This window comes from Athene noctua, chromosome Z, assembly GCF_965140245.1.
Source record: "Athene noctua chromosome Z, bAthNoc1.hap1.1, whole genome shotgun sequence".
Classification (NCBI taxonomy): domain Eukaryota; kingdom Metazoa; phylum Chordata; class Aves; order Strigiformes; family Strigidae; genus Athene; species Athene noctua.
In genome coordinates, this window is record NC_134077.1 from 87887187 (window position 1) to 87911003 (window position 23817).

General features: G+C 36.5%; 1 protein-coding gene across 8 annotated transcripts in view; it reads left to right on the forward strand.

The window, feature by feature from the left end:
• The window catches only part of ADGRV1 (adhesion G protein-coupled receptor V1), a 308947-nt gene that overhangs the window by 19399 nt on the left and 265731 nt on the right, over positions 1-23817 (forward strand). For all 8 annotated transcript variants that reach the window (XM_074932928.1, XM_074932935.1, XM_074932934.1 and 5 more), the window contains 9 exons: positions 7183-7367; positions 9146-9295; positions 10356-10451; positions 11531-11635; positions 13089-13202; positions 16349-16914; positions 18189-18459; positions 19803-20132; positions 23546-23722. In XM_074932928.1, coding sequence (XP_074789029.1) covers positions 7183-7367; positions 9146-9295; positions 10356-10451; positions 11531-11635; positions 13089-13202; positions 16349-16914; positions 18189-18459; positions 19803-20132; positions 23546-23722 — 1994 coding nt within the window. The remainder of the gene's footprint in view (positions 1-7182; positions 7368-9145; positions 9296-10355; positions 10452-11530; positions 11636-13088; positions 13203-16348; positions 16915-18188; positions 18460-19802; positions 20133-23545; positions 23723-23817) is intronic.

Here is a 23817-nt window from a genome sequence, read left to right on the forward strand (position 1 = left end):
TTTTTTCTTGCAAGATTATTTTGTGTGAAGCGCTATTGCAAAACCCGTTGTTATACTTTTGGTTTTAAGTATGAGAAAAATAACCGCTACAGTGCAGAAGCCCGTGATTACTTTTTCTGATATGTGATATTCATGCAGGCCATAGTACTTCATTCAGGACAAGTAGTAGGTATTTGAAGCTATGGTAGCTTTGTCCTCAGCTCACATCTTCTAAAAATATGTTAAGTAAAAATGTTGAGGACGTGCGAGAAACTTCCGAAGTAGAGACACAACTGGAAGTTGTTGTGGACCTTTAGGTCTTTACTGAAGTAGAATAAATGGGTGTTCTTCTTGAAGCCTGCAGACCTTCCTCCGTTGTATTTCTAGTTCTGTATGTGTTAGAGCCTGACCCTGTGGCAGGCTCGATTGTGCAGTTACTTCTACAGCAACCATGAGCTGGGAGTGCTGATCATCTTCATGGATGGGTTGTTTGGGTTTATTTGGTTTGGGGTTTTTTATCTGCTTGCTTTTTTTGTGCAAGAAACCATTTGAGAGAGAGTATGGGTCCTTACAGTGTCTTAAGCCCTACTTGGAGCAAAACGCCAGGGTAAAAAGTTCCAGACCCTAGTTCTGGAAAACTCTGTAAAATAATTTCTCTTAGTGAAAGACGTCTGCTGTTTTCCTTAGAATTATATAGGTAGAAAAGGATTTCCAGTGTGGAGTTGAAAACAAGATGTACCTTTTGCTTAAACCTATACTATATGTTAAGTGGAACCATTCCAAAATCATATCTGGTTTTTTACAGCGTATAGTTAGAACTATATATGGATAGATTCTCATCAACTTCATGAGCTAAATTAAAATTTCTGCAGTTGAAATCAGTGTTAGTTTGTTGATACAAATTAGGGCAAATTCTGATTTCTACTGGTGTATTTCTTCACATTGTTAGTTACCAGGTTTCAGCCAAAGTTTGTTTACAATAGACTCTAATCTCTATTCTAAATATAAAGTAACCCTAATAACTCCAAGTTGTTTCACTGGAGGTACTCTGGGAAAAAAAAAACAAAAACAAAACAAAACAGTCTGGATTTTACAGCTAGTCAAAATTATTGTCTGGTTCTCTGTTTGACCAGCAAATTGTGAGATAACGAAAAATATTTGTAGAAGAGACTTGAGTTCTCTCTGCTTGCTGCTAGCAAACAGAAGTAATGGGTTCAACACTGCTTGAGAGTTTTGCCCTTTATTCGTTGCTCAGAATGAGAACAGGCAAAACAGGCAGTTACCTCAGAAAGCCTTGAGCATTACCTGGCTTAAGAGATAAAACTTGGCTCACCAGTGATGATTACATTCTTTAGAAGTTAAAATTTAAAGTTACAGTTTAGATCCACTCAGATCCTTCTGAGGAAGTGAAAAGAAGCTGCCAGAAATCTTGCAAGGGGTTCTCTGGGCTTATTACACTTTTTACTTCTGAGTGACCTCTAATAATGGCATGAGATTATTTGGATTTCTATCAGGCCTTTGCAGATTTACCACTCGCAGTACTGGATCCTGGCTGTGATGATAGATTTACCTTTCTGACTAGTAAATATAAATATGATGTCAGGAAGCTTAAAGCATCTTTTCTTCCTTAGGATAAGATGTCTGTGTTGAAGGGTGCTTGTCTTTTTCAAGGGAACATAATTGAATGAGCAAGAATTTTCGTATGGAGATGTTTTTCAGGTTACATTAAACTGGCCATTCCCAGTGATACATCTGGTCATAGATAATAAGATTTTTTTAAAATATTGCAACTGTTAGAAGGCAAATGGCCGGGAGAATCGCTGACTGATGCCGGTGTCATTAATCTCAAATGCAGATAAATCTTCTTAGCACCTGAGGTTGCGCTGTGGTACTGTTCTGTCACAGCAGCAGTAGTGAGTAGGTAAGTAGGCAGCTGAGCCCCAAAACTTTAGGACAGTGAAAGCTGATCAAGGGATTTTCAGCACCTAGTTGTCTGCGTTTGTGCTTTGGCTAGCACTTTCCAATGTTAGTAATAAGAAGGGGGGTGATGGGCAGGTACCCAGAATGTCTTTGTAGTAAAGAGGAAGACAGGAAACCCTAGGGAAGAAGTGGAAGCAAAGACATCCAGTGACACTGAATAATATGCATGGAAATTGGTGAGACAGACCCTTGCCCCAAATGCTGCAACTATTCGTGCAGTCCAGGGGTGCAGACAAAGCAGGACTTGTTGTGACTGACTATAATTCTCATGCTTTATCCACCTTGAAGCCATATGAAGGCAAAAAAAGTAACGTAGGAAGATATTATTTTGAAATAGTACCTTTAGAACACTCTCTTTTCCACTCTCTATTAGTGAGAGGCTTACGTATCCCACATTCAGACAAAAAAGCCCAAACCAAAAAAGAAACAACAACCAACAGAGCAGACTTGGGTAATACCCACTGCCCAAATGCTAAGCTTTGCAGTCACAGCTGTTGTGTCCTCCTTTGTGTATGTGTGAACAGTGGGAACTTTGAGGCAAAGAAAACCCCAGGCTGAAAAAAAATATTTCTCTCTTAATTTGGGATCATGACAACGTAGAAAGGAGATGTTTAGTAAATCAAAGTTTTTATAATTCCCGCTGCTTTCCTAGGTTGTTCTCCAATACTGCTGTAGATTTCAGTGGTTCTGAGAACGCCTAAAATAAAAATGCTGAAAACATGCAGGTTTTTAATCGGGTTCTACAACAGGTGCAGCAGGGGCAATGGCCTTGTGAAACTTCTTGCTCTGTGCTGTCCCTGTGTACTACAGAGAATATCCTCTTTACATATGAAAGAGCACATGTATCTCTCTCCCATTGTATTCGGCCAAAGATGCTGCTGGGTGCTGACATCTCTGCTGTGAATAGACTTCTCTCTGGCAACCATTGATGGCTGCAATGCTGTACTCAATGCAAAGTACTAGGCATGCCAGTTTTTGAATGTTCTACTTGGCTGGGTATTTGTAATCACGGGGAGTAGACAAGGACAGGCAGTGAAAAGTGCGCCAGGCTTTACGCTTGCTCCGCTGCGCTGCGTCCGTGGACTTCACAAATCTGTGACGAGTTGTGCAAAGGTGGGAGGGGGTGATCAAGTTATAGCTGCTGGGTGGGAGAGGTGCTGCCTCAGCTACCTGCTTGCTTCTGCTCCCGAGCAGCAGTGGCAACTCCGAGGTACATTAATCCCTCATTCCACCTCCTTCTTTGTGAGGAACTCCCCTTCCTGTGGCCATTCTCCATTCCATATCTGGCGTTTTACACTCATTTCAGATTTGGAACCTTTCACAGCCCTTTCCCTTCCTGACTTCTCCATGTGCTGCTAGTCTGTAGGTTCCCTCACCCTCCAATGAAAACAGCCAGAAGATCTTTTCATCCTTTAGGCGTTTGATTTATTAAGCACAGAAGCCAGTGTAAAAATCTGCAGAAAAAGATCACTCATTCTTTATGAACTTTACCTTCATCTGAAATTTGTTCCTGAAACTGGGCGGAAAAAGTAAACTAATACCAGTGATCCATCAGTTACGAGAAATGCCAGTTTCATAAGGCTACCTCACCTTGGCTCCAGCTGGGCAATAGATTGAAACGGTATTCCTCGGATAATTTGTGACATGATTGTGGAAATTACTGTGTGGAATCAGCGTATGCTGTGCTGGGCTCTACACGAGTGTTCTGTGTTTTCAGGGGAAACGCACTTCAGAAAGTGCCATAAAAAACAGACTAAAAGAAAACGTTAGTTAGGGTGCATGACTCAGAATTCTGAGTTACTTTTTTTTTTTTTTTTAATCATATGGCTGAAAAATGTGATTTTTAGGCTCTTAAGATTCTTTAATAGCATTAAAATGTCCGGATAACTTTTTGAGAGATACATTTTTCGTTGTTCTTGATGCCAGAAACTTTTATTATAAACCCCTTACAAACATCACCTAAGCCACAGTACATAACATTGCTTTAAACCGATAGTACAAATCATTATTCAGAATGGTTTTAGTCAGAACATAGTAACAGAATAGTTGGTCTGTTGACTTGTACGTACTCTGAAGATATATAATACTCCGTTGCTTGTTGGTGTTTCAGAAACATTTAAATGACTTTGGATCATTAATCTATTTTAAATCCTGACTGAATATCCTGCATTGAGAGAACTGAACTCAATAATATTTGGCAGAAACAGCGGGGAGTATTTGATGCACCAAACACGTAGTTTACCAAAATTTAGCAGTCAACAAGGACTAGAGTTTCAGCTTCATTAGGAAAAAAACCTCCAAACCTCACAAAGATATACTGGGGTGACAGAGGTGGGGAAGGGTTCTTTTAGTCCCTGATCTAAAGTCTTCTGCTGAACTTTATGCAATGCAGTTAATGAGGAACAAATTGTGTTCCCATATAAATTCATGTAGGAGTTTAGTGTACAAAGTGAGTTTGTATTTAACAGAGTAAAATACTGTGACCAGTAATATATTTTCAGCTATTTGAATAAATTTCTTCTGCATTCTCTGAGTCTTGATCTACGTTATTTTTTACTATATTACATAATTTTTTAAAAATAATAACGATTTTCAAAGTTGAATTTATATAAACAGAGTAAAAACTACTTTTGGCAGGCCGTGCAAAGTAAATCTTAGTACAAATAATGTAACAAGGAAGAATACGCACCAGCTAAATAATTGATGGTATGATTGTGAAACCTCTCTTGTTCCACAGAAGTAATCCTATAGTTTTAGAATGCTCTCTAGTAGAAGTAATAGAATTCAAGTAATTCTAAACTTTGTAATCTTGCCCTCAAGGATCATGTTTTCAGTATTATTTACTAGAAGCATGTACCGTGGGAAGATATTTGCGAAGCCTATGACAAGGTAACAGCTGAAGCTAAAAGGTCAACAAATTCCTCAGTTTAGTATGGATGATGCCTGCATCTGCAGACAGTGTAATTGTCTCAGAGTTTACAAAGGTTAGACAACTGTTCTCTTTCCAGCTTGAAGGCTTGTATTCTTCAGAGCAGTTCTACATAAAAACAACAAAAGGAACTTGCAAGTTAGTAGTCAACTTTGGAATTGCTGACAGTTTTAAATCCCATGGGTTTTATATAATATATATATATATACATATATATTTATATTTTACATTTACTTTCTACTTTAAGCTTTTTCTGCACCAGAATTACTAAGTAGATAGATATGTAGGAAGCAAGCGTTGTTCCTGAAAGTCTGTTACACACTGAATTCTCAATAAGAGCGATGGATATCTTGGAGGACTGTGTTCGTGGTAATAAAAATTTACAGCAATGTTAAGTTCTACAGCAAAATTATTTTATTGCTAGAAATTTGCTAGAAATAAGGAAACATTGTTCAAATAAGTTGTAAAATGGATAGTTGTTTTCACAGGGAAAATGGTTAGTCCTGATTTTTTTTGCACTTACTTTTGTTTCTCGCCTCTTCCCTCCGAGATGTGTGGTAGAGCTAGCTGAATATTTTACTAGAAGTAATTAAAATTGTCTAATTTTGTCATTCCACCAGTCTTTGCTTGTAGGAATTCTGAGAGACACTGACAGTTTTATTGACTGTACTTCCAATTTACTTGATGTCATGTCTGTGGATAATTTTTGTTCTTTAACTTGCCTGAAAGCAGTTTATTTCATGTCCTCACAACATAAAATTAACCCTTGCCCAGACAGAATTTATTGTAAGATGACTCAAAGTCTTAAAGTCTTTCTGAAGCTGTGTTAATTTTAGTGATCTGATCTCTGATCAAAGCAAAATTAAAGCTACCTGACTGAGTACGTAAAACACTCAGAGCCTGCACTGGACTTCAAGTCACTGTATTCTGATTACAAATTTGGCACACACTTTGGAAAAATATGTTTCAATATACACATGACGTTTTCTGTTTCAGTGATCATTTATGACTAAATCTTAATTTACTGTCACTCATAAGTAATGAAAACAAGTGCTTTGCAAGCATGGCTGAGCTTAAATGTTATTGATATGCAAATATTAATGTAATATGTCCTGCACAATTTATCCAACCGTAATTGACCAGATTTGTCATAGCACTCTGAAGTATAATTTTAGCAAAGTGAAATTTTATTTATATGTGCAATTACAAAATTATTGTTGGTATCATTTGTACAGAAATTTTAAAAAGTAACATTATAAAATAGTGACTACAGATTACAATAAACTTCCTGAAAGAACAAATTCCATTAAAGATCCATGCTGTAATGCTGTTTAGTGTTTAGGGCACAACTTTGTTCTCGTGGCTTGTTCAAAAATTTCTCACATCCTTATGACAGGAATCTGCTTCGTCCAGGTTCTCCCTTCTGGTCAGCACTACACCGTGAGACTCTGATTAACATAGCAGCCGTGTTCAATTTGTTGTGCCAGAGCCTTGTAAAAACGCGTCTTTCACAGTATCAACACCTGATGACTCTACTAAACTTGTATTTTACATTACATAACTGGACTCTGATGTAAGAGAAATACACCACATTAGTTTTGTCTTACCCTAACATAAAAGTAAACTAGACATTGTGCAGAAACAAATAAAAATAAAGGTCTGGCTGTACAAAGGTTACAATGGCATTAAAATGTGCCACAGTGATTCTTCATGACAAGAAAACATGAAAGAATCACGGGATAAGAGAAGCAGCAAAAAGAATCTCAACTAAATATGCAAATATTTAAGAACATTTCATGGTCCATAAGTTGCCAGAAGATAGTCTATGAGATGGCTGCAAGCATCCAACCCTTCACCCTTCATGCCAATTCATGTTTATTTCTAAAGAGAATCAAGAGAGCAAATAAAGTAGAAATAAAACTGTCAGCCTTTAAGCTAATTATTTCTTGATTGACAATGGAAACAATTGTGGAAATGTTGTAATTTTTTTCCTAAGAGAAGTTACTTTCTTTCTTGAAAGTTTTCCTCCGCTTGAAAAAAGTTGATAAATACTGTCTAGAAAATCACTAGATGAAAATTATGAAGATGGAATTAGGTGTAGATGGTAATTACGTTATCTGACTTGGTTATAGCTGAGATCTGTGCATGTTTTCATCTAATTTCTGAAGCTCACAAGATAATCACCACATTTGAAGGGCTAAGAAGGGTTGACTGGATGGGTAAGGTCAACCAGGGATGTTTTATGTGTTTTAGACTCGGAATTTATTTTTAATTGTTCTTTTCTTTTTCTATAGGGATGCCCTCTGCTTTTTTACTAGTTTGTTTGCTTTTAGCGTTACTCATTCATTTCGCATCTGGAGAAACAGAAGTGAGGTTCAGCGGACAAACGGAATTTGTAGTTAATGAAACAAGTACAACTGTTATACGTCTTGTAATTGAGAGGACAGGGAAGCCTGCTAACATCACAGCCATTGTGTCGGTAAGAAACTATGACAGTTATCTTCTCAGTAAATATTAATATCTTTCTGAAGTTTTGAATGTTGCCTGTTTTTATCAAGCCAGTGAAAAGGAGGGTGGTATTTCACTGAGACAATACTTCACTCTGAAGAGGCAGCACCTAGTTTCTGTAACTGAATAAATCCCTGCTGGCTGCATCAGTAGTTTCAAAATAAAGGTATAAACATCTCCACAGTGAGCCAGCTCCTACTGCTCAAGCAGAAGTCCAAACTGGTTTAATTTTGATTGTGGCTATGAGCTCATATGGAAAATGTGGGTAATAACAATTTTTTCCTCTTTTAGATTACTGTAGAACCAGCAATTTAACAGCTACTCCACTGCTTAAGTCAGATTTCCATATGAATTTTAAAAATTACATTGTTCACTTGGAGATCAGTTAGTGGTTTTACATTATTTCCCGTATTTCTTAGCTGTTACTAACTAGGATCTCAATTCCCTTTAAAAGTTTAAACCCCTTAGAGTATGCTATACCATATGTGTATGGAGTAAGATGATATGTGGTGTGAGTACTACAAGAGAACACAGCAGTGTGCTAGAGATGTGCTGCTTAGGAGTTTCTACACTCTGTAGACAAAAGAAATTATCTCTTTCTGCACAATATTTATTCTCCTGTAACTAAATATGAAAAATATATGTCTTAGAAGTTACGTGGAATAGCAATTGATCTGCAGGGATTTCACACGTTATTAACATCTGAAGAGAAGATCTTGAGAAAATGTGATTGTACTTTGAAACTAGTGCTCTTTACTGGTGTAGCAAGCTGAGCAACTTAGTGTCCTTGTTAAGGACCTGAAATTCCTAAATTTGTTTCTAGCATGAATATTTTAATCAGCTCTTTTAGGAAGATGTTTTAGCCTGTTTTTGTAAGAGCTTTTTTGGTTAAGCCTAATGTTGGCTCAGATACATAAAAAGTAGTTGCCTGTATGTCCAGCGATAGGTGAGAGCTGCAAAAATACCTTCCATACTTTGTTTTCTCTTCACTCTAATTTCACTGTTCTCGAACAAAGAATAACCTTTTTCACAATGGTTTATTCAGTCATTTAGTGCCTATGAGGATGGTAATTTCAGGTGTGGCAGCTATGCTGGTTCAGCTGCTTCTCTCCATTTAGTCTCAGCTTCCAACTGTAAACTTAACCTAGACCTGTTGCTGTCCTGATACTACTGCCTTTGTAATCTCTCTTGTAACCACTTTACTTAACAGTAGAATCGGTGGGATTTTCTTTTGTTGACTGAAACGAAAACAGGGCTCTTCGTTACAGAAGACTGTCTTTCCAACTTTGGCAATAAAAATGGTAAACTAAGTTAAACTCCCAGGCTCCTTCTTGTCCCCAGAGTGAGACAGGAAGGCAGAGGGCAGTTAAGGTAAGTTTGATTCAGGTAGGGTGTTGTGAGGTATACAGATTTCTGCTAGGAATAGCTTTTCTACTGAACAACTGGTCATACGGTGCATTACTCAAAAGATACCCAGTTACAAGGAAGACAGTCATAAATGGTTCTGAATAAAGTATTTGGTTTGGTTTGGTTTGGTTTGGTTTGGGGTTTTTTGCTGGTTACTCAGCACAGATACAAGGGGCCATGGTCTATACCTTCTGTCCAGAAGTTAACTGTATGACATCAGGGGAAACTGCAGGAAGAATTCTGTGCAAAGAGTGTATGAAGTGTGTTAAATGAGTTCAGAATAATATTATAGAAGACAGTGGGGGAAGAAGAAGATGGCATTCAGTTGTGTGTTTATTGCAGATTGATGGCGAAAACACAGGAGATTTTTTTGACACATACGCAGCTGCATTTATACCCGACACAGAAACAAACCGAACGGTGTATATATCTGTCTGTGATGATGATCTTCCAGAGGCTGACGAGACATTCACGTTTTACTTGACGCTACTAGTAAGTCTCAATTTTTCAATTTCTCTGCACCCCAGTGGGTAATCTGACAGAAGTGACTGGTGTTCCATGGATTGCAGTGTAGTTGTACGGCTTGTCGGTCTGAATCCTAATAGGTAAGAACTAAAATCTGGAGGCTAGCCAGGATGGCACTGACTGCTCTTTAGGAGGTTTTGCCATCCCTGTGGGTGTCTCTGTGTGAGGTTGCTGTGCAGTGTAGACGTAGTCTGACACTTCAGCAGCCACTGCGTTCAGCTGTGGACGTTTGGTGGTGTAGCAGAGCCCAGAAGAGGTAGATTGTGAAGAGACTGTTTTCCTGCATAGATCGTACCTGTAAGAGAGGGTGGAAGTAGCAAAAGAAAGAGGATGACTTCCAGTCCTCCAAAACCAGAGGGTAAATGAGACTTACCTAAAACCAACCCATTTTTAAAATACTTATTCAATGTCTCTTCATATTGTTCTGTCTCACAGAGAGGGGTTCACATTCACTTTTTTAGATAGCAGTTCATGTCTAAGTTTGATGTCAGTTGAGTAAAGATAAATTTTGTACTTTGTTGCCACTTGTTGCACATCTTGGGACGTTTGCAGTGAATATAAAAATTCCTATTTTCCCTCCCTTCTTCCTTTGATTTGTAAATGTAGCTCATTTTTACAACAGTAAAAATTTGGTGCCTTTAGCTGATAGCTCAGTATAATAGCTTCACAGTTTCTTTTATACAAACGTTAAGAAAAAAAGAACAGCTTTGGAGCTCCTGGCATGATGTTACATGCTTCATACCTAGTTCCCTAGTGCTATGGTGTCATTAATGGATTGCTAAACTATGATTAATAATTTAGAAAGTTTCTTTCAAGCACTTTGTTGTTGACTGTATACAGTGTATTTCCTCCGTCAGATTGATTTTGGTGCATTCAATTGCTCTAAATAATTTTCACTGTAATATATAATGAGAAGACATACATCTTGGTATAGGCTAATATTTACTCTTAAAAGACAGCAAAATCAAAATGTGTGTTTTTTGCCTGTTACCATACTTAACATCTTATTTTGTTTTGTTAATTTTAGAAACCATCCGCAACGATAAAGCTTGGCTCACCCAAATCTGTCACTGTAACAATCTTATCAAATGACAATGCCTTTGGAATAATTTCTTTTAACATGGTATGGCTTTTTATATGGTATGTGTGAAAATTTTAGAAAACATAAAAGTGAAACTGTCAAAGATGCTGGTTAGTTATTCAACTGAATCCCTTGAAAACTAATTCTGAGTTACACCTTTGAAAAGATCTCTAGAGGTAATTCATACATATGTATGTAATTCACACATGTAGACAGCTTTAATACTTCTATATGCTTTTAGGTGTTAAGACACAGACTTGAGACCTTCACACTTAGAGGAATATCTGTGTTGCTCATCCTAAATATAAAAATTTTTAAAGCTGTTCAGTCCCACTTCCCCTCATCTGTAAGTCAGGGTCTAAATATTGTAGGGAAGAAGTGAGGACTAATACCACAGGAAAGTTGAAGATGTGATTTTGAAATCTTGAGGATATATACATTTTCCCATCTTTAGTGAGCAATTTTATACTTAACTCTCGAGCTGAGAGAACAGCATCATGATGCACTGTACGCTGCCTTCTGTGGTAAGACGCTGGTGTGACTCTAGTGGCGTGGAGGATATCTGCAATAATACAGTTTGTGTTAGTAGAAAGAGAAACCATGCCAGCATTATAGCAATACAATCTTCCTAGAGGACATCCCTGAAAAAGCACGAGAACATGAGAAATTTTTAGCACCACAGTACTAAGCCATGCTCCTCCCTGAATTGGTGTAATTCTTTGAAATCTTTCAGCTACAACAGTTTGATGGACAGAGTCCATTTATAGCTGGTTATTTAATAAATGACTTTTTAATGGAGAAAATCTATTTTCAATGGGGTTAGGAGCTCCTATAAATACCACTGCTAATGTGCCAGGGCTTTGTGTACATTGACTACGTTAATTTAGACAAAACCAAAACACTCTACTTGCATAACTTATGATAATTTTTTAATCTGAATTTTTTTGAGCTCTTTATTAGCTGAGCTAATTGGTTGCTAGGAAATGTATGCCATCAGTGGACTGGTTTGCAGATTGGATTAATTTGTCTGTGGGAGTTTGGTATTTCTATGGTAACAGTTTCTTCCTCTGCTGTGATATTTGATCTGTGCCTGATTGCCTGTCCCTTTTCTTCCTCATTAGTCTGCCTTAATCACAGTGAATGAGCCCAGGGGCAGAAATGAGTTTGTGCCTCTCACTCTAATTAGGGAGAGAGGAACCTATGGGACGGTCATCGTAACTTTTGAGGTGAGTTTATCAAAAAAGCTTCATACCTTAATCTGTTGGATGAAACTGTGAGGCCATAATTGTAATTTATCACAGCGTTTATAAAATTGAAAGAGGGGCAAGATACCTATGTCTACATTTGTTAAATCTGTTTCATAAAATGGAAAGATACAACCTGTCAACTGGAAAATATTTTAATTATCTGACTGTTTAGTTTCAGAAAAAATGAAGAGATACTAAAGAAAAATTAGTGTTCTCTGTCATTTAGGAAGATATTTGAGGCAGCATCAATTGGCATTCCTAGTAAAAAATGTGTATTACATGTGTGAAAAATGTGTTATTTTATAATTCTTCAAAATTTATCTATATTTTACTAATAAATATCTGAGTTAGTCTTTAATGCTTGTGCGAACTTTGAACATCCAGAGCTCAGTATTTAGTGAAATCCTTTATCTGTCAGACTGCAGTTTGAATTTTGAGGAAATTAAACCTTTCAGGATAATTACTCATGTTGAATATTTAGGCCGTTATTTATGTAGTTGATTTCAATGTGATATAGTTATTCCCTTTATTGTTTTTTTTTGTGTGTGATTTTTTTTTTTTTTTCCCCCATATCAGATTCTATTACATACCTTAAAATTACATATAAATTCTTTCATATGGATATTTCTTTATCAGTTGTCTGGCTTATGTGGCCTTATATGTCATCAAGGGTTTAATCTAGACCTGTCAAAATCTCAAAAGATTTGTACTGTGTTTCACTGCATACTAAATAGAATCTGTATAGTTAATGTATAGAATCAGATTCACTGTGTAATTTATTGCAGATCTTTGGGGGTTTTTTTAAGGCTCAGTAAATTTTACTATCTGGACAATTAATCAGGTCCATCTCACGGTGTAGTTTATATAGATTATATATATGTGTGTATATATAATATAGCATATATATTATTATATATATGTATAAATGATATATAATTTACAACATTGTTTAAAAAATCCCAACATATTGCCTCCAAGGGTCTTCCTAGTCTTTTCAGTTTTAGTATTAACTGTAATTTCCTTAATATCACAAGTCAAGATAAAAAGGACAACAAAACCAGTAACTGCTATTATTTTATCTTGGAATCTAATTTGAAATATTAGTGATTTAAATTGAATTAGAATGCATATCCTTTCTGTTATGTAAAAGAGTCAGTTATACATCAGTAGATACCAGAGTCCTCATAGGTCTCTATGGAAGGAGTTTTCTTTTTCTGGCAATGCATCATTTCTTCAGAGTGGTTACTCTGACTTACTCCATCTGCCAAAAAAGAGCAGATTTTCACAACTGAATGTGTGTGCCTGTGAGCAGGAGATGACTGAATAGTTGTTTGTTATGTGTGTCACAAACTGTATATTGATTATTGTACTTTTATTCAATTAGTTCTCCTGTTTTATATATTTCTTATTGCAAAAATCAATTTTTTTGCAGATAGAAGATGGACCAAACCCAGCCGAAGAAGACTTAAGTCCAGCTAGGGGTAATATTACATTTACCCCTGGGAGATCAATGCTGATTTATAATTTAACAGTGCTTGATGATGAGGTAAGAACAAGCCGACTTCATTTTTGGTTTGTTTATGTAGAAGGTTGACTGCTCTTCTGGAGAGACTTGGAGTAACAAGTCACAAAAATGCTGGGTTTAAATGAGGTTAAAAGCGCTTCTACTTAATAAAGTGTTGTTAAATTTTGGCTCTGTGGGCTCTCATTTTTACTCCTTCTAATGCTATCTCTGTAATTCTCATCAGTGAATATTTTTAGTTTCTGAACATATCCTGGCTGCTCTGGCTAGACCTGTTAGGTGCTGCTGCAGTAAATATATAAACAATCAGGAAAGCATTATACTTTTTTTTTTGTTTGTTTCTTTGTTTGTTTTTCAGATGGAATACAGAGGTCCTTGTTGTATGGCCAAGGATGATGTTCTTGAACTATATATAGGTTTATCTATTAGTCTGTCCTTTCCATATTTAACATTTCTATATTTCTTTTTAAATGTGCTCTGCTTGCCTCTGCTTGCCTGCCTTGCAAAATCAGGCTATGTTTGCATCAGGAACTCAGGCTTTATTTCTGTCTTTATTAATTGTTTAAGCAAAAAGAACCTAATTTGAACATTGCTTACATGATGCAGTTTTGATTACATCCTCAGTGATGCCTGTGCAGTTCTTCTGCTTTCAGTTAACGGTGCATAAGAATCCAGTTTACTCTTTGTTAATTTGGTTGGCTCTCACTTGTGTGAAGAGCAGACATGTTATGTTTGCCACTAAAGTAAGAATGCAACACACTGAATATTCACAGGGAAAAGATAGATTGACAAAATTTGTATGTTTTTATATAGATATGTTTCAAGATAGAAACATATTTTTTAAAAATACTAAAAATAGATAAGATTCCTAAAAGGCAATCTTGTGAAGAGCATAGCTGCTATGTGATAATTAAAAATTTACAATTTTTAGATTGGTCTTTCAGAAAAAGATGTTTCTATGTTGTGAGCCTTTCTTTCTACTTCAGAGTAAACAAAACATATTCTACTTTTCAATTTGTTATTTTCATTTTTCCTACGCTTTTTTTCCTGTGGTGTTTGGGGTTTTTTGTTTGTTTGGTTTTTTTTGTTTTGTTTTGTAATTTGTAATGGGGCTGAGAGGGAAGATAGAGATACCAAAATAAGTAAATATGATAATAACTTAATAAGGAAATTCACAAGAAAAAAAAAAGCAAAAAAGTGCCTCCCTCAGAAATGAGCAACTTTAAAGCAAAATTATTTTTTTTTTCCTTCATATTTCTGTTAGCTTATACACAGAAATAAATCATTAGGCTTTTTGGGAGGGTGTGGTTTTTTTTTTCCCTGAGAAATTCTCTGTTTCTCAGAATTTAGTCTGTATAACTGTGGCTGGTCCACTCAGTTAAAGTCTTCCACAGGCATACATGAAAGGTTAATTTTGAGTAAAAAAATCTTTATTGATGATGATGATGGAATTCACAAGAATCCAGTGTTACTCTCAGAACTTAGTCTGAGCTTTTAGGGCCTGAAGTTAAGAAAAACAACACAACAAGTATTTTTTTGAGTGGAGTAACCCTTTTCCTACAGAAATTTGGGGACTGCAGATCTGATCACAGCACTACATTTACAGTAATTTTATTGTATACATTTCATTTTCTAGTGAGGAATAATGAAAACTTTGTTAAGAGAAAATGAAAGAGGCGAGGCAGCACTGGAAATCTTTTATAGTGTTGTCTTTGAAGTTTGACTGGGACTTTTACAGATCAATCACAATGCCATTAAGAAGTCCAGAATGTGACATTTATATGAGATACTAAGATGTAAACTACAACTACAATTGTGGATACGTCTTGGCTCTCACCTAAATGTATGTTTTTATGCTGCAAGATTGTATATTAATTAGTGAACTAAATAAAACATAAGTTAAAATCTATTCTAATAAGGTAAAATAATTGTGTTTTGTCTCAGTATAGGACAGAGGTGACTGAGAGCTTCCAGATCTCACGTTGACAAAAAAACCTGCAGCAGTCAACAATATTATGCAAGTTTAAGTGCCACAAGCCAAACAAGGGACAGAATTGGCATCAGCTATAAAGGCAATTGCGTGCCCACTCTTTCAGTCCTTGAAAAGGATCTGAGGGTGGCCAATTAACAAATGAGTGTGAAAGACAAGAAATATTGAACAGCAGGGTTTTCAGAACTTTTTTAGCTCAGTGATCAAAAGTGCATGAAAAGAATTTGTCAACTTTATAACAGAGTATCACCCTTAGCAAAAAAAAAGTAATTTTGTCCTCACAGAATACCAGTCTCCAGGAGTCCACAGCTAGAATGAGATGCAAAGATCATAAATAATTTAAAAATACTTACTTTCTACCTATATATATTAATAAAATAATAATATTTTTCAATTAAACGGGTTTAGAAAATCAGGATTTCAGGAATAAAATGTAGCAATATAAAGCAAAAATCTCATCCTTAGGTTCTTTAATTTATGCTTTATAAGCCATTCTTTATTGTCTTGCTGCATCAGGTATGGGAGAAGAAATAGCTAAAACTAAATTGTAGTTCTAATCAGTCATTTTGTGGAAGTGCCAAAGCCTAAATAATTGCTAAGCACCGGAAAACACTTTCTCAGATCTGTGACAGAAGTTTTCTTTGGGGATGTGTGTCTGTCTGAACATAACAAGTGTTCCTTTTCCATTTGTATACGAACAGATGGGCCGAGGTAGGTTGTGTCCATAAGTTGTTCCTATATTCTCTCAGGCATCCATAGAGGTCAGTCAGTATGAATATCAGAAAATCAAGATGTAAATCTAAATAACTGGGAAGAATGTTTCCAAATAAAGATGGCTTCCTAAAGCAGAATTTGGATCTCCTCGTAGTCTCAAGTTGGAAAGATCCAGCTTTTTCTGGTTCTTGCCTGTTTTTGTTTTGCTTTTGTTTGGCTTTCTGCCGTTTCATATTGCCAGAGCAATAAGTTTGTTTTAGAAAATGGAAACGTTCAATTTTGAGAAGGGATTTTCAACCAAAGTTAAAAGTGAGACTTCTCTCCTGTTTGTTTTAGCATGAAATGAATTGTCAAGTTTGTGTTATTTCCCTTTTCCGTCAAATGTATAAAACATATTTCTCAATAAGAGTGTTCTGCATGTATTCGAAATATTACTTACACCCAGCTGCTAATATTATTTTTCCAGATACCTGAAAATGATGAATTGTTCGTTGTTCATCTGAAGAGCGTGGAGGGAGGGGCTGAAATCAACCACACAAAAGATTCTGTTCAGATTAATATTAAGAAAAATGACAGTCCTGTGCGTTTTGTTCAGAGTGCTTATATGGTGCCCGAGGAAGTTGGTGTGGTGACAATTCAAGTGGTTCGTGGTAAGGATGTCAGTGGAAGATTAGTTGGACCTGATGAACATGAAGTCTCTGTCAGTTACGCCATCATAACGGGGAATTCAACAGCACACGCACAGCCTAACGTAGACTTCCTAGATCTACAGCCAAATACAACTATTGTTTTCCCGCCTCTAGTTCATGAAACACATCTGAAATTTAAGATCCTCGATGATGCCATACCAGAAATTGCTGAGACCTTTCAGATTATGCTTCTTAAAGACACTTTGCAGGGAGATGCTGTTTTGGTTAATCCATCAGTTGTTCATGTCACCATCCAACCGAATGATAAACCCTATGGGGTACTGTCAATCAACAGTATCCTGTTTGCTCAGACTGTTATCATTGATGAAGACCAAATTTCAAGGTACTGCAGATCTTCAAAACTCGTATCCAATCCATTTAAGAGATTTGTTTGGTATTGTTAAGCATCCTTAGTATTTCACTGAAAATACTTACAAAATCACTACTGAAAATATAATGTAGAAATCACTGTATTTTTATTATTATCAAACATATCTACAAAGACTTCAAGGAAGTGGGAATGTCTATGCAGGAAGTATTTTAATATTTGTAAACTGTACGTAAAAACTGTAAGTATTTAATCACATTATCAGAATACTGAAAAACCCTTAATCTAAAGGCAGAATCAATGAAGTCGTGATGCTGCCACACAACAGTTCATACAAGTGGGGAATATATTTCTGGCTTCTTTCCCTGGTAAATCTTTTTATTTACTAGATATATAAAATCAATCCCTGGTTAAAAATAATAATAATAATAATTAAAAAAAAAAGGTGTTGAGTATCTCCCATGAAATACTTACCTGAAACTTAAAAATAAGTTAAATATTTGTAATTTTACAGAGAGGTGAAAATCAAAGCTCTGTAGAAATCTTACAGGCAGGACCGATACACAATACTGAGAGTCTCAGTAAAAAGGTCCACTGCTAGCTACTGATAGTAGTTCATCCCCGGAGAAACAGGTGATACATCAAGCCATCACACTACAAGCAATATTGAAATAATATTTTATAGTATGTATAGCCCAGCACTTCAGTATTCGTCTTCCTTTCTTATACACTTTAAACAATTCTTGCTTTCTAGATTTTTATAAGTCATGATTCCCAGATGTTTTGTTGTAGTCGCATGATTGTCAGATGCAGGAAATATGACATTCCCAGTATCACAAATGTTGTTAACTTAATATTTCAGTCCAGAAGCAAATAGCTCATTTGGAATAATTTAAATTTTCATGCCTGACAACTGTATTTTGATATAGTTTATAAAATGGTGTAGGAAGTTAATAGAGAAAAGGTTTTCTGAAATCTGACATTTACTTCTCGAGACAAATGTAAAGCATGCCAAGTCTTCACTTCTCAGTATCTTTGGCTCTGTAAACAAAATAATTTCTAACAAATATCTTTAGAGGCATTACAAAGAGCTCATGAATAAGTGCTGTAAGAGAAGTCTTATATGTGTGTTATACCCTCACAGACTTTAAGCCCTGACTCAAATCTCAGTTGCAGCAGTTAACATTTATTTCACTTAAGTCAGTGTAAATATTTCAGGGAATTGATAGCCAGCCAAGCCAATATTATGATTTTATATTGGGGATTTTTGTTCTGACTCAAAACCGTAGGTTTGAAGAGATCACGATTGTACGAAATGGTGGAACACATGGAAATGTTTCTGTTACCTGGGTTATAATCCGAAATAGCAGTGATCCTTCACCTGTGACTGCAGACCTCGTTCCAGAGACTGGGGAGATATGTTTTGATCAAGGACAGATGCTGGTGACACTTCCTCTGAACATTATTGATGATGATATACCAGAAGAGGCAGAGCCCTATCTTCTGAAACTCTTAGCTCATACAATACAAGGAGGTGCAGAAGTCAGTGAACCATCTGAGGTAAGTTTGCTTTTAGAACTTTTCTGGAGAAGTTAATAATCATAGTCATAGAGTTACAGACTGGTTTGGGTTGGAAGGGACCTTAAAGACCACCCAGTCCCACCCCCCTGCCCCGGGCAGGGCCACCTTCCACCAGCCCAGGTTGCCCAAAGCCCCGTCCAGCCTGGCCTTGAACCCTTCCAGGGAGGGGGCAGCCACAGCTGCTCTGGGCAGCCTGTGCCAGGGCCTCACCCCCAGCACAGGGAAGAACTTCTTCCTTACATCTAATCTAAATCTAAATCTCCCCTCTTTCAGGTTAAAGCCGTTACCCCTCATCCTATCCCCACACCCCCTGATGACGAGTCCCTCCCCCCGTTCCCGCAGCCCCTTTCAGCCCTGGGGGGCCGCTCTAAGGTCTCCCCGAAGCCTTCTCTCCTCCAGCTGAACCCCCCAACTCTCCCAGCCTGTCCTTACAGGGGGGCTCCAGCCCCCCAGCATCTCCGTGGCCTCCTCTGGCCCCGCTCCAGCAGGTCCGTGTCCTTCTGCTGTTGGTGCCCCAGAGCTGGACCCAGCCCTGCAGGGGGGTCTCCCAGAGCGGAGCAGAGGAGGAATAATCAGTAATAATTAGAGACTCTACCAGTTCTGATAACATAGATTGATTGCCTAAACTGGCTAAAAGGTTTGGGCTTGATATAAATCAAACAAATTAATGAATATAATCTTAGTATATTGATCCATATCCAAAGTATTTGGCTTAGTATAGTACACAAACCCAGACATTTTTAGTGCCGTATCATTCATCTTAGATTAGTCCCAACATATATATCATTGCCTAAGTGCTTGCTAAGAGAAGGCAGGAAAGTTGTTTTCACTTGCTCATTTGCTGTCTTAATGATTATTGGAATGTTTTACACAGAGTAACAAGAGGAAGGGTTGGTGATTAAGACTGTAACCTTTGAACTGTTAAAGAAAGGGTGGCTAGCATTGCTGACAGTTTGTGTCTCGAGTCGCTGCTTTGTCATTCTCTGAAGTGATTGGAATGAACTTGTTGAATAAAATGAAATTTTTCACAATCTGAAACATTTTTAAATTATTCACTTTGGCTGCTGAAGCAAAAAATCAGTTATTCAGAGCTCATGCTGGCACATGGATGATGCATAGTGGGAAAGTTGCCACTGTCAGCGCTGTGCTGCTTGTGTACAAAGAATACTTCGGGGCTGTCAGTCTGATTTCTTTCTTGAGTGCCAGCTCACTAAGGAGAAAAATGTATGGTGACAGTCAGGACATGCTTTTGTGAAAGCATGAAAACTATGGCATATAGTAACTGTAGCATAGGGTAAGTGATGCTGTTTTCTCTTTTGCAGCTTCTGTTTTATATTCAGGACAGTGATGATGTTTATGGCCTCATAAGGTTTTATCCTTTGGAGAATCAGAAGATTGAAAGTAATCCAGCGGGACGCTTTTTATCCTTGAGTTTTGCAAGGGAGAGAGGAACAGTTGGAGACGTGCAGTTGGTTTATACTGCACTGTATATTCCAGCTGGAGCTCTGGATCCTGAGAGAGCAAAAGATGGCATTCTAAATATGTCTAGAAGAAGCATTCTCATGTTTCCAGAAGGAAAAACGCAAGATACTTTAAATATACCAATCAGAAATGATGCTTTTCTTCAAAATGGTGCTCATTTCCTCGTACAGGTATCTCAGTTGTGTTTTGGGGTGGTTTTTTAGCCTGTGTAATATAAAGGATATAATTTAGTAGTGGCTCCTTCCCTTTTAAATAATTTAAATGATCATACCTGTAAAAAAAAAAAAAAAAAAAAAAAAAAAAAAAGGAAAATAATGGTTAGGTTTGTAACTAAGAAAATGTTCTTATTTAGAGACAGCTTCCATAAATATGTCATAAAGAGCTTTATTCTTAATCATTATTTACTAATTACACCACTTTAAAAAAATGTGCTGTTGTAACAGAATTCAGCTATTAATCATGGAATTTAACAAAATTAGGTCAGTGTTGCAGAAGTTAGTTACCTTTTGAGATATATTTCTCTGTGTACCCCTTGTCTTTGAATATAACCAGATTAAGTTTCTTAAAGTTAAATTACAGAAGCATGACAAGTTTTAGAAATTACAAGCAAGAAGATATTGATTAAAAATAATCAAACGTATTCCATTTATGTTGAAGTTTGGCCAGAAAACTTCAAACGTATTTCTTCCAGTTTTCTCTGTATATGCCCTTTTGGGTTTTTTCCTCTTTTTTTCTACTGGAATTTGTAACAGAACTGTTAATTCAAATTAAATGTAATTAAAAATTCTACTGGAATTTGTAAGAGAACTTTTATCACCGATAATTAAAATTGGTTAAAAAACAAAACAAAACAAAACTGTGTTTTTGACAGAAAACTGAATTTTCAGCAAAAATATTTAAAGAATATCTGCTTTCCAATGAAAGCTGTCATTTTTCACCAGAGAAAATCAAATTTGCTTACATTTTAGAAAGTTATTGTTCAGATATACTTCCATATACTGATAGGGAAGATCCTGGGCTTTGTAATCAGTATTTGCTATCCTTATTTGTCATCTCCAGTTAAGATTACCCCATAATCCTTTCTTCCTATGATTAACTATTGCTACTCTGGTCATCTGAGATGATGTGCCCAGGTAGGAATCTCAATACACAGACAAAGGGATGACCTGGTGCATCTAAAGCGCAAATCATGTTTCTTAGTTCCCTTTAATATTTTCATTTTAACTCAGATGTTGCTAGAGTTTTCAAAAGAAGACAATGTTAAATCCATCCATTTAAAATTTGCCGGGTTTTGTCTCTAACTTGTGGTCTACCAAAACTGTTCTGATTACTTCTGGGACCTTGAAAAGATTTCTTCCCTCCACCTCCTTCTCCCCACATTCTCTCTAAAAAAAAAAAAAAAAAAAAAAAAAGAGAGCGAAAAGTGTATTGCCAGATTTATATTATTATTACTTTATTAGTGGGCAAATTTTTTTGTATTCATGGTTAGATAGGGAATTGTGTTCTGGAATGCTAGAATAGATTACTATGTTTTACAACCGCATGAGATCTGAAAGATCTACAGAAGAACTGAATTATCTAATTCCAAGCCCCTTTTAAATGATACATTATAAATAAGGCTGCAGTGTGGACTATGGACAAGACACACACATGATAAGTATTCCAGAATGCAGGCACTTTGCCCAGCTTCTCAAACTGCAGATTTCAGGGAGGCGGGGCGGGGGGTGAATGCTCTGTACTTTCTCCATGAACCATAAAAATCTTTTTGTTTGAATAAACAAAATCAGAGGGGCTTTCCAGCACAAATAATTCATTTGAAGAAGGAAGAAAAATACCCCTATTTATCACTATGACAATCCTTCTACATTGTGAATAAATGATAATCTCAGAGAACATGTTTAGAATGAGAAGATTACAGAGTTTGTACTAGGGACAATAAAATATCAACCCAGGAATCAGGGGAGGAGGAGTGGAGGAGGAAATGAAGCTTAAACACAACTAGGGAATGGATGGTGGAACTGGAAGAGTGAGACCAACGTTCTTCAGTGACATCTTCAATTAAGTAACCTACTGCAGTTTTTGGTATAGACAGGAAGATTAACTAATTTAATAAACTACTCAGCATTATTATTCAATTCACAATGCATTCCTTTTTCCTTATGTGCTGATTTGCTTTAAAAGGAAACACTGAATTAAGAAAAAAACAAAACACCACCAATTCTTGGTTCTTCATTAATTATTACTTTAATCTCAAAGTTACTGTCCACGATCAGAAGTACTCAACGAAATGATTTGTTTCAGCTGTGTAGTATTTCAGAAAATTTACTGAGCTAACAACCATGCAATGGTCCAACTACATCCTGTTAACTGCAGGATCAGGGCCTACTCTAAAAGAAAGCTTAGAAAACAAGCAAAACAAACAGACCCACCATCTGTTCTCGTGGACTCTCAATAACTAGCTGGTATGGTTGAGAATCAGTTGCTGATTACAGTATTTTTAAAGTAGTTCCATCTATCATCGAATAAAATGCGCATGAATATTTTTGTGAGTCACTCAAGCAGTGGTAAAGTGTAATACGGCCCAAGTATTTTATATAGATTGGTTTTAAGAATTGAAAGGGCTTAAAACTCATCAGTTGAAATGGAGATTCATGATCACTGTATGGATGTAAATGAGGCCTCTTTTCCCTCCTCCAATAAAACCTTACTCTATGATAATATCTGATAACTTCAAGGAACAAACATCCTTGTGGGAGTTGAAAGGTGTTTTTCATGGGTAATTCATGCACCAGTGAAATGTTTGCAGAAGTATATGCAAATCAGTTATGGAAACATTTATTATAATGTTGCATATAGACAAAATCACATGGTATAAATTATGTTTGAAAGAAATATTTAAACAGGCATGTCCTGCTTTCCTTACAATTTCAGTACTGTTGCTGGGTTCAGTGAGTCTCATTCAAAGAAAGGGTAAACATTTTCCTATTTCTTGTTAGTATGAATTGGAAAAATGGTAACACGAGAGTAGACTACAGTTTCGAAACACTGTACTGATTTTCAGTTCTGAATTCAATTCTAATATATTAGTTATTATAAATAGAGAACTCCTTAAAGTTGTATGAGAGAGGAAGGAAGATTGAATCATTCTTCTGTTTCATTAGAGGCTGTAACTTGTTATGGCTCCAGTGACTTCAAGCAGATTTTTATCAATGCATGGCACAAAAAATGAAGTTGGGACAATAGCCTGGGCCATTTGTCAAATCAATACTGCTATGCATAGGTCTAGTAATAAATCAGCCGATCTAGGAGGTTCTTTTTCCCTCTACGTGCATTTAGTTGTGTACATGAATGTGATTTGTCTGAGAGGTATTCCATTCTACTGACAAAGCTCGGCGATAGCCATTTCATTTCTTTGTCACATCTACTTACACCTGTTTGTTCACAGCAGTGCTGCCAGTGAGAGAAATTTGTTCTGGAGATGTTTTGCTCCCTGGGTATGAAATTTGTACTGAAATGTCAGAATTGTTCTGACTTGGTACTAAGGCTTCTTGTTTCTCAAATTTTTCTTTACTTTTTCTTACAGCTGGAAAAAGTTGAGCTGGTGAATAGGATTCCTCTAGTCCCACCTCTGAGTCCTAGATTAGGCGAGATTCGAAATATTTCTTTGAGGATTACTCCAGATATTGCAAATGGAGAAATAGGCTTTACTAGCAATCTTCCAATTATTATTTCTGAGCCAGAAGATTCCCCTGCTACAGTGGTAAGTAAATCTTTTTATCTTGTCCCTTAGAATGGAAAATGTATTTCGAGAAGGCAAAGTTTGCTATATTCAGTGTAACATTTGAAAGTTAATGT